General features: G+C 35.4%; 1 protein-coding gene across 36 annotated transcripts in view; it reads left to right on the top strand.

Annotated features, from left to right (window-relative positions):
* The window catches only part of LOC105492615 (glycosyltransferase like domain containing 1), a 407,319-nt gene that overhangs the window by 212,585 nt on the left and 180,254 nt on the right, over positions 1-14,480 (top strand). For 35 of the 36 annotated variants that reach the window (XM_071072713.1, XM_024796265.2, XM_071072701.1 and 32 more), the window contains 2 exons: positions 2,029-2,196; positions 5,703-5,876. In XM_071072713.1, coding sequence (XP_070928814.1) covers positions 2,029-2,196; positions 5,703-5,876 — 342 coding nt within the window. Of the gene's footprint in view, positions 1-1,830; positions 1,889-2,028; positions 2,197-5,702; positions 5,877-14,480 lie in introns of those variants that run through there. The other variant, XM_071072705.1, reaches the window with a different exon arrangement.

The following is a 14,480-nucleotide window of genomic DNA, read 5'->3' as shown; positions in this document are numbered from 1 at the left end:
GATCACTTGGTTAAATTGATTTCTACCAGATTTCCCCATCATAAAAGGTATATTTTTGTAATTAGTAACTCATATGAAGGCTTCTTTTAATGCATTTTTCTGCCTTGTGTGTGAAAAAAAAATTGTGCTTGCCCAGGTGATAATGATTAAGAATGGGCTTCATTGCTTCCAGTAATATGTATGGTCAGGGATGGGGATAGTAAGAAAGAATAGGAGAGGAGGAAGGATTACTCCGTAACTAGACCTACAAGTTGCCATGTATTCCCTTTTAAGGAAAGTATTGTTTGAAATTAATATTTTGTTGCTTTGTCTGCTGAAGATGAGATTTTTAGGTAAGCAAATATCTTCATGTTTCAGAATTTTCAATATAAGTTTTAGAGAGGCTTATATGTGATAGTGGTAGGGGGAATATGTTTGGACAAAATAGGGCATTGTTTGGCTATAATTTTTTTTTTTATTTGGGTATAGCCAGACAAGTTTAAAAAAATAAATGTATCTCCTTGGTAAGATTTTTTTTCCCTTAAAGAGATAAATTATAACATTAATATAGCTATGTAGGTTTGAAGAGGGATTGCTGGCTTTTGGTCTTACGTGCCTCTTTTAGCCCATGAAGAAGACACTTGAATTCCTACTTGTGATATATGTACTTATTATGTAATCATTCTTCTTATGTGAAAGGCTAGTGCAGCAGATCGTATAAACACCTGAAGTTAGCCATTTGGCCTGTCAGCAAGGGAGGATTTATAGTAGTTGTAATCATGGTAATAACAAGGATGATATTTTGTATTTATTAAGTACAGAAAAAAGCACTTGCAATGTAAGTGGTCCGCAACCAATTCATATCTGTGGTGTAATGAAAAGCAGTTTGAGCTCTTAGAAGACCAGCAGTCTCTCTGCTTTGCCACTTTCTACCAGTGTGATCCTAGAAAAAACTCTTAACCTTCTTGAACCTGATTTTTTAGAATGGGAATTAAAGCTATAAAGGTCAAATTATGTTACATTATGTTATAAAGGTGGCATTCTATCAAAATTGTGCCATCTAAATGTCCTCAGCTGCTCAAGACCTGTACTTTGTCCCTCTTTTGTGTCCATATGCAATAGGTACCTCATTAGGGAAACATTTCCAGGTTGTCCCAGACAATTAGAATTGCTTTCTGTTTGTTTCTCTAATGTTTTGTGTATGTCTGTATTACAGGCAGCATTTATCCTGCTGAGCTGTCTTGTTCATCTTTTCTGTTCTTCCTGGTTAGACCCTGGCACATAGTAGGCATTTAGTAAATATATGTGGAATGACAGAGTAAATTGACACTTTTTTTCATTTATAAACATGGATAGGCAAGCTTTCAGTTTCCCTTTTTCCCTAAAGATAAGGAATCAGCCTTTCATCAAATTTTTATATTTGTGCTTTATTAAGGGATTTTACAGATCATGCATCTGGTACCATTAGCAGTCCAGTAATGGAGAAGAAAAGATGTTTTTAAAAATACAAGTATTGTAAGATACTTTACAAGTGAGGGGAGGGTAAGAAAACATGCCAAGAGAAAAAGACCATACTAGATAAGCCTATTGCATAAATCAAAAGGGTTTATGTCATAACATGAACATGTGCCATTCCTGCTCATACATTGAATTTCAGTAGTTGGTTGCATAAAGAAGGAAAGTGTAATGAAACTGGCAAGCAAAGTATTCCCCAGTCAGCGTTATCTTTGTTCCATTTGTCCTTCAGATAGAGCTTTTCTTGCCTTTTTCAATAAAATCCATCCGGCTTTTTTTTTTTTTTTTTAAACATTTCTCAGTAACTGCACTGAGAAGACCAGTGAGATTCGGGGACTTTATAGTTCTAAGCAGCTGCTTTTTAAGAGATCAAAACTTAGAATGCTGCTACATGGTATTAAGGCTCAACTATTGATTTGTCCCTATAGGGGATGTGTTTTTCTTGGGGTGGGAAGGGGAAAGAGGAGAGAAGAGCAAAGCGTGACCCCTTCAAACATACTTGGGACAGTAAACCCCAATTTTCTTGTTTCCTAGGACCCTCTTTGCAAGTTCAGTGCTTAACCTGACCGAACTGGCTGCCCTTCGGCCTGACCTTGGGAAACTGAAAACGATTCTGTATTTTCACGAGAACCAGTTGATATATCCTGTCAAGAAATGTCAGGAGAGGGATTTCCAGTATGGATACAACCAAATTCTTTCATGGTAGGTATACATTGTATCATTGTATTTGGCCCTTTGCTACCTTTTTCTTTGTAGGTGGTTACATTTTAAATCTGGAGACCTACTACCATACACCTTTTTAAAAAACACCATAAGGTAGGTACAGATATTTAAACAATTCTTCCTTCTGCAGTATATGTAAGTTCACTAATCATTTTATAAAAATACATATATGTAACAATCTAATTATATGTTGAGCTAATTATCTATTTTTCACAACATTCAAAATAGAATTAAAAGGTTGGCAGGGACCTTCACCCCTTGATTTCATAATCTATTGCTTAAGGCATTTAGAAAGTGCAGTTAGTCAACTCTTACTTACTAATCATGATCACTGTATTCAGCTAAAATCAAAATAGAGTATTACAGAAAAATAAAAATTAAAGCATAATGGAGCAACTTGGGGTTTTGCCTCCCCCGCCTTTTTATTTTATTGTAAGACAGAGACGAGTATGGAAAATGAATCTTTAGGTAGTGCTTTCTTTTTTCCCTCATTGAGTCTTCTGAAATGACACAGCCTTAAAATACCATGACATTTTAAAGGTGATGGTCCTTCTCTATTGTTACTTAGACAAAGTGTATCTCCTGAAGCTTAGTTAATGAAAGAAGTTAATAACAATTCTGAAATGGCTTTGCTATTGGATCCTATTCACATAACTGCAACAGTCAAACGGAATCTGTTTGTCAGTGATTTTGTACATTTTATTCATCTTTATTAACAGCTATTAGCAGCTGGGTTTGATGATGTGTTTATACAGACCCCCAACTCTTGCAAGAATGTTTCATAGTTTAGTTGACATAGAAAAACGCTATATAGTAATAATTTTGTGTTGTGTGCATTTTGTGAATGTTTTCCTACAGTCATTTTTACAAGCTGCTTCAATTGTGAAGTAGCAGTGCTATCAAAATAGAGTGGAACTGCTTCACGTCAAATGTCTCATAAAAAAAAAGCAGCCGTTTTAAAATTTCATAATAAAATTAAAATACTTTATATTGAAGCAGAGAAGGAAAATATGTTTTAAAAATGAAAATAAAATCATTTTGTGCTTTATCAATATGGGAAACATTTGTAATATTCTTTTGATTTCTTGAATTAGCATCATTCTTTTCCTCAGATAGTATGTTTATTACCCCTGAGAAATCACTGGGAAAAAAACTAAGTCTATTTTTCCCTTTATGGGTGGCTTTAAAGTTAATGGAAGTTACATCCACTCATATCAGGGAGGAAATGTACCAAAAAGGATATTTCTGTAAACTATCTTGGATCTTTAATTTAGCATAGACTGGATTTTTAAGAATGTTAAGTTGTTGGGTCACATGCCCTTTGAGGGAAGCTGTCTAAAACAATTCAGCTCTCGATTCCCCCTCATTTTCACAAAACATTGTTTTTGCTCATAGGCAATGAGACTATAAAAGTTTTGTACATGATTTTTCAGCATTGCTTTTCTCAAGAGGGTAAACTTACAGACAAGCTTGGAGAAAGAGAAGTGGACTTCATCATCAGTTGGCTTCTTAATGGGAAAAAAATGGTTCACAGTTGTCCAGAGGAAAAATAAGAGTGTCAAAAGGCAGTCCTGTTCAGATTCTCTTTGAAAAGTATGACTCCTGCTTCCTCACATGTTTCTTTAGTTTTCTTGCTGACTTCTGCTTTTTTGGCACTGTCAGACTTCTTTCTTGACTGTGTGGCAGTTAAGGACTTCAAAGATGACTGACATAAGTACTCACCTTAAACAGTGGTTTCACTAACCCTCTGACTTATGAACACATGTCACAACTGTATATTATGACCTGTAGGTCGCTATTACAATATGTGACATATGGTGAAAACAGACTAGCTGTAAAACATCCTTCAACTTTTGGTATATTGTTATCTTGGCTTCCTTATTGCTTAGTGTTGTGTCAGCACTTCTGTGACATTCCTTTGTATTATTCATGTTGTAATCACCCGCACCCCCCAAATTTGCACTAGGTAGCAACTGATAAACAATACTTGTATGGAAAATCAGTTTTTTTTCGGGGAGTCATGGGAGTAGCAGGCCAACACTCTTTTTGTTCATTTTTTATTCTGCTATATATTAACGTTGTAATAGTAAATTTGGCTGTCTCAGCAAATATGACTTAAACGAAACTGACGATTGACTGTGGCATTCCTATTCTATAAGCTCTACTTACTCTGTGGTGTTCTGCAGTCCTGTGGACATAACATGTCTTCTTTCCAGTAGTATTGATCTATCATTTTTAGGGTAGAATAAAACCAATTGCTTTGTCCCTTTAATCTTGTATACAGATGCTCCTCAACTTAGGATAGGATTACAGCCTGGTAAATCCATTATTGTGAGTTGAGAATATTATAAGTTGAAATGCATTTAATACAACTAGCCTATCGAACATCATAGCTTAGCCTAACTTACCTTCAACATATTCAGAATACTTATATTAGCCTACAATTGGGCAAAATCATCTGGCAGCACAGGCCACTGTAGAGTATTGGTTGTTTACCCTTGTGATCATGTGGCTCACTGAGATTTGTACCTCACTGCTGCTGCCCAGCATCGTGAGAGAATATTGTGCACATACCATTAGCCCAGGACAAGATAAACATTCAGTTTTCGAAGTATGGTTTTAATTGAATGTATATTACATTTTCACCATTGTGAAGTTAAAAAAATCTTAAGTTTGAACCATTGGTGTTGCGGACTGGTATTATTACATTTATTTTGTTGAATTCAAAGGTCCATGGTGTTGCGGTGCTTTATAATTTATATGTACCTTTATGTAATCAGTTAGGACCTAGTGATCTGGATTTCTGGATCCATTTCTACCAATTTCTTCTATTTCTCTAGCTAGCCCAATATAATATAATATGATAGTGAAACAAATTATTTTGGGATACCATAATCCTTTCTGTGTAGTCACAGAAATTTCAAAAACTTAACACAGTTCTTGAAGTAAAGGCTAAAGCAAGAAGTAGACTTTAACCAAATAGTGCTGAAGGTATCATGCCCTAGTATGAAAATAGTTTTGTCTGAATTAGTCTCCTTGAAGTTAGTGAGAAGTATGACAGATGTTCTGTTCTCGGTAGTATGGTGTAAGACGATGCACATCACTGACATAGAAATTCAACATGGGTAGTTGGGCCATGAAGAAAAAGGAATTGCTGTACTTAATGTTGTTGATAATATAGAAAGTTCCTGGCATTGTGGAAAAATATGCTTTGGTTTGGAGTCTCATGCAATCCCATTAAATCATTCCATTTCCCTATTGCCTTTCCAGTCTGATGCCACCAATCAACTCCCTGTGATATAACAGTAGTGAAACTAACTTAGCTCTTAGAGACATTTTGGTAGATACTGATGTGAAATGAAGAGTTCTTTGCAAACCTAAGGTGCAATTAAAAACTCTGATTAATCCATAGAGGTCTTAGGTTGATAAAAATTACTCTAAATGAGTCTGGGCTCATCATTTGCATTTGTCTTTTACCTTAACAGCCTGGTGGCTGATGTGGTTGTATTCAACTCAGTTTTTAATATGGAATCATTTCTCACTTCCATTGGAAAATTTATGAAGCTGATTCCTGATCACAGACCCAAGGATCTGGAAAGCATCATCAGACCTAAGTGCCAAGTTATTTACTTTCCCATCAGGTTTCCTGATGTGAGCAGGTCAGTATGTTCGACTCTGTTCTCAATATTGTGTCATAAATTATTACTTAAGTGTATAGAAATTGATGTTCTTCATGCCAGTTTTAACTTTTCAGCCTAAGTATGGTTAATTAGAGAATTTAGTTCTATCTTACCATGCTGTGATTTACAAAGATTTTAAATCATCATGTGTCTAACCCATCACTAAATAGTTCAGATATTGAGTCCTTCCTTTCTTTCCTTTTATTTATTTGTTTGTCAAAACAGCCTGGTGTTTTGTTTCTTTATTTTTTTTGTTACAGAAGTCATTGTCAAGCATATTTCTCAAACTTTGCATTCAGCTTATGTCCTTTGATTTATATATATAATAACTGGTCTAGATAAGTCAATGTTAAATCTCACTGCTTGGATTAATTCATTTCCCATACTATTTTCTTTTATTTTTTTCTTTATTTTTAATTATTTATATTATCTTAATAAAGAGTTAAGTCTTCTGTATTGGTTTACAAATGTACCTAATTGCCATTTCTCTTTCTTAGTTACTAAGGACATTTTTTTTTATTACCCTTGTTGCTGGGCCCACCTTGAATTAGCAGTGGATGATGTGGCTCAAAGAGAACATTCTGGAATTCCTTTTCACTTTTGATTAAACCTAGAAAAACTGTTTTTACTACCACTAGGAATATTTCTCCCTTGTGAACAGAAAGTTTACTTCAGCGGGACTCACACTAGCGGGAGACGCTGCTGTTTTTTACTGACTGCTTTCTTAAAAGAGTTCAGGAACAGCTGTTTCATCCTCATCCCTGCAATGAAGGCAGGAAATGATTTAATATCCAAACATGCTATGCAAGAGGTCAGCATTAACTTCTATGTTCTACACTACTGACTTCACCCATATTTTGCTGTAGAAATGGTAGTCCTCATCTACACCCCTATTGCTGATTTATTTGAGTGTCTTATTTGTTAATATTTTACCGAAGAAAAATCTGCCCCATAGAAAATCAAGCTAGTGAGTCATAAAATTTAAGTTAGACCATCTTGCTTAATCTTTATAGAGTACAGAAAACAGAGGCCCGGAGAAGTAGAGATTGGCTTGTATTCACCTTGTCATTGTCACAGACTGGATTAACATCTAGGCTTTATGACTTCTGATTCCAATTTCTACTTACCATTCAAGCATCCTGTCATTACAGGTCATTTGTCAAAAACAGTTTATGATTTATTTGCTGTTTTGAAAACTGTAAAGCTAAGTGGAGCCATGATCACAAGCAATTTTCAGAATATATATGTAATTATGTATATTATCTGTATGTATTTGTGCATACAGTTTTCTTATGTGTGATGAGAGAACTTCAACTTTTGAAAACTGTAATAGTTATACTTTGCCTGTGATTAACTAGAGCAGTTATATATCTGAATTTTAAAAAATATGAACCTTATATTTTGACATGTTTTAAGGTTTTTTAACATCACATATAGGGAAAACGTATATCTATAAGTGTGTTGGTGGTTATAGCTCCTCTTAATTATTACTGCCATAGAATTCTAAGTAAATGTTTTAAAATTCATTTACATCCGATATGTTTCTGCAACATCTTATGTTTAATATACCTGTGGCAGTTGAATAGTTATTAATTTGGATGATATTACCATAAAGGAATCTAGCTAAATAGAAAAAGGTTAAGAAATATTGTGGCCAATATAACATTCATAAGCAAGGAGTGTTATTTGAATTATTTTCAAATGGTAATTTGCTTTATGCAACCCAAACTCATATAGTGTAAGTAAGTGATTATTTGCATGAATGACAATCATTCTAAAGCCTGCAGTTTCAAAACCGTATTATTTTGTTGAGATGTTGAAAAGTATTTAGTAATTCCAAAAGCAAAATAACCAAGGTGATTAAAAAATATATTTGAAGGCTTGTATCTTTCTCCCAATCCAAATATTATTTGGTCATGGGAAAAAATGAATTTAACTAAAAACAAAGCAGAAGATACAGTTAAATTATTAATCATTGTGCTATATAATATAATGGATATTAATTAGAGAGGGGAGAAAAGCCATATTTCCAACAAAATAAATGAAGATTTTTAGAGTTTCTGTCTGTTAAAACTCAGAGCATGTCTGTCACTTCGGTGGTTTCGCTAATATTGGATTCATGGCACCTACTGCTACCTCTTGCCTTCCTCACTCATCTCCTGCGTCACTCCCAAAGACCAGATAAATAGCAAGAGAGTGTATTCCCTTGAAAACATTTCATTATCTGTATTGAATATTTTGGGATGGGAAAGCTCTTAGATGCCGTAGTCACGTATACGTGTATTGAGTTTTGACCACCACTTACTAGCTGTGTGATCTGTTCCTGTGGAATGACCTTGCACTTAGGTTTGTTAATGGTTGTGATTAAACCATCTCATAGGGATGATGCAGTGATTACATGAAATAATGTATACCATGTACCTAGGATAGTGCTTAGCATACAGTAGACCCACAATAAAAGGTTATTTTATCTTATTACCCCCCCATTAATTTATAACCTAGCATATTTATTGGCATCTGAATATAGAGGACTATCTTCCCTCCACCCCTTACCATCCTATAATTGACACATGAAAAGAGAACTACTCTCCTAAAAGCTGAATCTAATATAAATAAGGAGATTGGTTTTGTTTATTTTCTTTATCACCTTGAGTCAAACAATCCTTTGGCCTCACCAGACCCTACCATCCATTGATTGAGCCAACTTAATTTCACTCTTGTCCTATTTTCTCTTTCTTTGTCCAGCTTAACTTTCTTATTCCATCATTATGTTTACTCCCTTGCATATCCTCTCAAATCTTTTACACCTTTTGTTTCATATTTGATTGGCAAAAACCCTCGTCTGTTTAAATCTATGTGTTCATACACTTTCTTCCTATAATCATGGACTAAACATGACTGGAGAAAAGCATGTCATACTTATTAGCATGTTCTAAATGTATGACTCCTAAGATTCAGATGGGCCCTTTGAGCTACCTGGCAAGCATTTCCCTTCTTCTAGATAATTATGCCTTCTACTTTTTAAAGAACACTCCAGTACCAAATCTTCTATCTTCATTCTCAGCTGATGACTGAGGAAATAGAAGCAATCAGAAGACAACTTTTATTTATTGATACTACCAGGTCCACCCAATTATGTGCTTCTTCTGGGTGCATATTCTCCATCTTCTCACCTCTTACTGGGGATGAGCTGACCTTGCTTCTGTGTAAGGCCCCATCTCCACTTTTCCAGAACTCATCCATCCCACATACTCAAGGCCTATTGTCCTGGCAGTTTTTCCTGGTCTATTCTGCATCATCAGTTTTCCTTCTGAATTATTCTTATTTTTCTTTTGTCTGAATTATTTCTGTTAACATACAAAACTATTACTATTTCTTTCATCTTAAACTTTTTTTTCTCCCTATTCCACTTCCCCCTTCTACTACCTCATTTCTCTCCTTCTCTTAGTAGCAAAACCTCTTAAAAGAGTTGTTTATACTTGTTCCTTCCTCCTGTTTTGAGTGAAAAGTATTCCACTGAAATTGTTTTAGTCAGGGTCACCACTGTCTCTCAATCCTGTGTTCAGTTCGTAGTCCGCATCTTACTTATCATAGCAGCAGCATTTGACACACCATGACACATTCTTCACTTGTCTTAGCACACATCGTCCGCTGATTTTCACACAGACTGCTGCTTCTCAGCCTCCTTTGCTGGGTTCCTCATCATCGTCCTGACTTTTTTACATTGAAGCCACTTTGGCATTCTTGACACTTAAGGGGTTGGTGGAGGAAGAGCCCAAGATTGAAGTGAGAAGAATAAGTAAGAGTCAGGAGGTCAACGCTGAAATAATTATCCTGTGGAACAAAGGGGAGAGAGTTCTAAGGAGATAATCATTAGTGAATTCACAGCAGTGAGGTTAAGTAAAGTGATAACTAAAAAGCGTCCTTGAATTTGACCATTAAAAGGTCAGTGGCATCCACCCTGCATTCTATTAAGTCACAGAAAAGTTTCATGTGTATTCTCACAGCCAAAGAAACTTAGGATTCAGGTCTGGATGAGATCTGTCTCTGTCTCTGACACACACACACATACACACACACACACACACTCCCCTTATTTTATGGATGAAGGTGCCAAGGCCCAGAGAAGTTATATGTTTTCTGGCAATCACACAGCTAGATATAGGCAGAGCAGGAACTAGAACTTGTATCTCAAAATCTTCATCCGGTGCTCAGCCCACCACTTATTGTAAATGCAATTTCGGAGGTCTTGATTATCTGATTTTTCAGCTGACAGCAGATTAGCAGCATCAAATTGGGGGTGTGATAAAGGCAGTCTCACTGACAGCAGTAAAAAGTGACAGCTGACTGACAGCTTGACAACAAGGGAGGAGAGAGATAAACCATTTTGAAAAAAATATATGGGAAGTTAAAAAAAAAAAAAAAAAAAAAAAACATAGCAGCCTGGAGCCATTCTATGGCAGGGCAGGCAACTCTGCACATCAAATAACCCCTGCAGACATTTCTTCATGATTGTACAGCTTGTACATCAAAAGGATGACTGTGATTTATTAAGAGAGATTAAATGGTAACCAGTATGTTTCATTTTAAGAATGTAGGAAAATGCATAATCCACTTTTGGCAGAAATTATAAATGACAGCAAATGGAGTTAAACATTATACCTTACTTTAAGATGTGCATGAGCTGTGTTCCCCTAAAGGAAGACAGTACACATCGAAAGCCTTTCTTGTGCAGTTGTAATGTCTTTCAGTTTTCAGTGACCAGGAGACATGTTATTAAGCTATCTTTTTTAGATCTCCCTGATTACAGCTTTGCATTGACCAAATTTCCCTTTTCTGCTAGGTTGTAGACACTGGCTTCTTCCATACTGAAGGCTTCCAGGCCGACAAGATAGGTGGTCAACAAAGCAGATTTTGTAATACTAATACCAGAAGATAAATATGGTCCTGAGACTTGGTGAGATGAGAATTACTACTGGAATATATTGCAAAAGACTATTTTGTGTTAAAGGATATAGATTAGATTGAAAAGTCAAGCAGTTTTGCAGTGTGTTTCAAGAAGACAAATTTCCTGTGGAACTCCATGGTGCCGAGTATGTGATGGAGAGGCAGAGGAAAAAGGGAGTAATCTTGCAACCTACTAAATGAGGTGCTAAAGGAAGCCAATATTTTCCTACTTTAGGTCATGTAATTGTCATAAAGGCACGGCTTAGCAGAAGTAGGGAAATTTTAAATATCCAGACCTTTCTGCAAAAGTCTCAGTCTTATGAAATCCAAACATCTGAGGAATTTGCATCTTCCTTTCCCCTTTCCTTTCCTTTCCTTTCTCCTTTCTCTTTTCTCCTTTCTCCTTCCTCCTTCCTCCTTTCCTTTCTCCTTCCTCCTTTCCTTTCTCCTTTCCTTTCCTTTCCTTTTCCTTTCCCCTTCCCTTTTCCTTTTCCTTTTCCTTCTCCTTTTCCTTTTCTCTGTTCCCTCCCCTCCCCATTCCTCCCTTCCCCTCCCCTCCCTTCCCCTCTTTCCATAGCATCTCTCTCTGTCGCCCAGGCTGGAGTGCCATGATGTGATCATGACCCATTTCAGGCTTGACCTCCTGGGCTCAAGTGACCCTCCCATTTTACCCTACTGATAGCTGGGACTGCAGGTGGGTGTCTCAACATCCAGCTAATTTTTTTTAAATTTTTTGTGGAGACAGCGTTTCACCATGTTGCCCAGGCTGGTCACCAACTTCTGGGCTCAAGCAGTCTGCCCACCTTGACCTCCCAAAGTGCTGGGTTTACAACCGTGAGCCACCTTGCTTGGCCTCACATCTTGCTTTCTGACAGTGTCATCTTTAGATGGTAGAACTAGCTATAACAACTAACCCGTATTGATTCTTTCTTTGTGCTCTGTGTTGTACTAAGTGTATTTATCATAAATATCATAGCATTTAATATCTTTTCAATTCTGAAAGACTTTTCCTGTTGAAGAAACTCAGGCATAGAAAATGTAAGTAACTTTTTGCCAGTGATCACATATACAGATAGTAAAGGTATACCTAGAAACCAGATATTTTTTAATACTGTTTTAGAACCCAGACTCTTAACAATTTTGCTGTAGTTACCTGTTTCACAAAGAGAAATTCTAGTCTCTAGTACTTGACTTTGACCAGTAAAGAACAAATGATTTATAAAAGTGAAGTGACAGAAAATCTGAATGAAAATGAGTATGTCATGGTAACATTATAAAACAAAGAGCTCAAGGCTTTTGAAAGCATATTTTCAAAAGGTTGAATTTCTGAAAAAGAAGATACATCAACAGGAATGAAAAATTTTAAGAAAGAATTTTGATAGAAAAAATGAAAATGGTCCTAAATAAGCAGTATAGGAGGAATACTTCAAAGAAAAAGCTGTGGGCTCAGGCTGTGATTTCATGTGTAAGAAATCATCTCTTTATTTTATTTTATTTTATTTTTTAAGTTATGTCTCATTTATACAAACTCTCTTGCCTCATAACTTAGCTTATAACATGAAACGTGTCTTATAGGGCAGTGTCCAGCCCATCACATTAGATGTTAAGGATGGAGCAGGCTGCATCTGTACAGCATCCAACTTCTTCCATCTGTCCCCTACAATATTCTCCACTGAAGGAGGATCCATGTTTTTCATGCCACTAGACTGTCTTCACTTCCAACAAATTGGATCATGTAAGAATGTTTTATAGATTGACAGCAAATTGCAAAGTAGCGTTTCTTATCCTTGAAAAAGATCATCTCTTCCCAAGGAATTCCATGAGGGAGTTATGAATAGAGTGTATCAAAGTGAATGTCGTCGTCTTCAAGTCATATTCACCTGGATTAAAGGTGAAGAGCGACAAATGCTCAAGCTGTCAGGCCGATACTTGTATATATTTATCAATTGTCTGCCTTCTCTGTCCCACTATGGAAAAAGTTAAAATTTGTTTCATTATGGTTGCACATAATTAATGTAAAAAGATCAAATGTTTATGTTTCCTATGGAGACCTTAAAAAACATCCACTTGTTTATTTTTTAATGAGGAGATGAATGGATACTATATCCTTGGGAGTTTAAGTTTAGATTTTGAGTAAATTAAAGCAAAAGTACTTTAGATTCAGAAATATATACTTTATCTTGGTTTCAGGTCCAACTTAGTTGTCACAGAATATATCCAGTATCAGCCTTGCTATGATCATTACAATGGAATTTCATATATTTTCATGATCATTTCACTGTCTGTTCCTATTTCCCACCACATTTGATTGTCAGAGTTGCCACAGAGTAAACAAGAGTGGGTTTTTCCTGTGAATTTCCTCAATTTGTAGTAGATTTTACATCCCTGGGGTAGGGATTATATAAAGAACATTTCTGCTTTCCTACCTCCTACACATTTTTGACATTGAAGGAAAGAGGGAAAAAGGATGTTGGCCATTTGGGGTAATCTCATTTATCAAAACCTTACAAATTTCTCTGCACGTTTCTCTTCGTCATTTCTATGTAGCTGAAATGAGAAGCCAAAACAGAGGTTTGTGGACTTTGCCTAACTAATTTAGAAACAAAAATAGGGAATTTTAAAAACAGTGTGAAAACTTTAAATGAAAACTCCCAGGCTGTGCAAACAAAGGCGAGGTGCCTAAGGGCTTTTTGAAGAATTCTTACTAAAGAAAACACTATTGTACATTGCAAAGCAGATGTGTCAGAAAACAACAGCAGATTTGTAATTCGAGAATTTGTGGATTGATAGGACAGAAGGCAGCCCCCATGGCTCCCCACTGAAAACTTTTTGTTTTCTGCCATCAGGAGTTCTGCTTTTAGGGAGGGCGCCAGAAAACACCTTCATCTTCTTACCACGTGTGGTCCTGTTTCTGAGCTATTTTGAGACAGTATTAATGTTGGACATATTAGTAAAACTACTGCCTTTGCTCTCTGAAGTAAATGAAATGGATACTGTCTTCTTGAATATTAATCTAAACCTAAAGTAGAAGCAAAGTTTTGACTTTACAAATTTAAACTTAACCATATTTGCTAACAGTTATTTTGGCTCTTCAGAATAAATGCAAAAACATATTTCTTTTGAATGTCATTAAAAAATTTATAGAATTGTGTAAAAAAACTTTTGATAGATTATTCTAATGTATAGCACTACTCACTGTCAAGAAATCTCCTTTATATCTAATACAAATCTTTCATGCTGTGTTAGATTCCAACCGTCTTCCTCTTAATTATCTTTGTTAAAAGAAGAGACAGTTTTGTTGTTAGCCATATATATATATATTTTCATATATATATTCATATATATTTAAATATAAATATGAATATATATAAATATATTCATATATTTATATATATTCGTATATTTATATATAAATGCAAGTATATACAAATTAAGGAATGTTTATTTATAAACATTTATATATTTATACACTTAATATATAAATAATAAATATAAATATTTATATATAAATATATGAATAAAGTTACATAGAATAAACTCTTGTTTACTCCAAACATATATTTAATGAAATTATTCATGTTAACGCCTAATTACAGTAGTTAGATTTCTGCTCTCTTGAGTTCAGCAGTTACTCCA

This window comes from Macaca nemestrina, chromosome 11 (genome assembly GCF_043159975.1).
Source record: "Macaca nemestrina isolate mMacNem1 chromosome 11, mMacNem.hap1, whole genome shotgun sequence".
In the NCBI taxonomy this organism is placed as follows: Eukaryota; Metazoa; Chordata; class Mammalia; order Primates; family Cercopithecidae; genus Macaca; species Macaca nemestrina.
The sequence above is the reverse complement of the archived record's forward strand: the minus strand, read 5'-3'. Positions and strand labels throughout refer to the sequence as shown.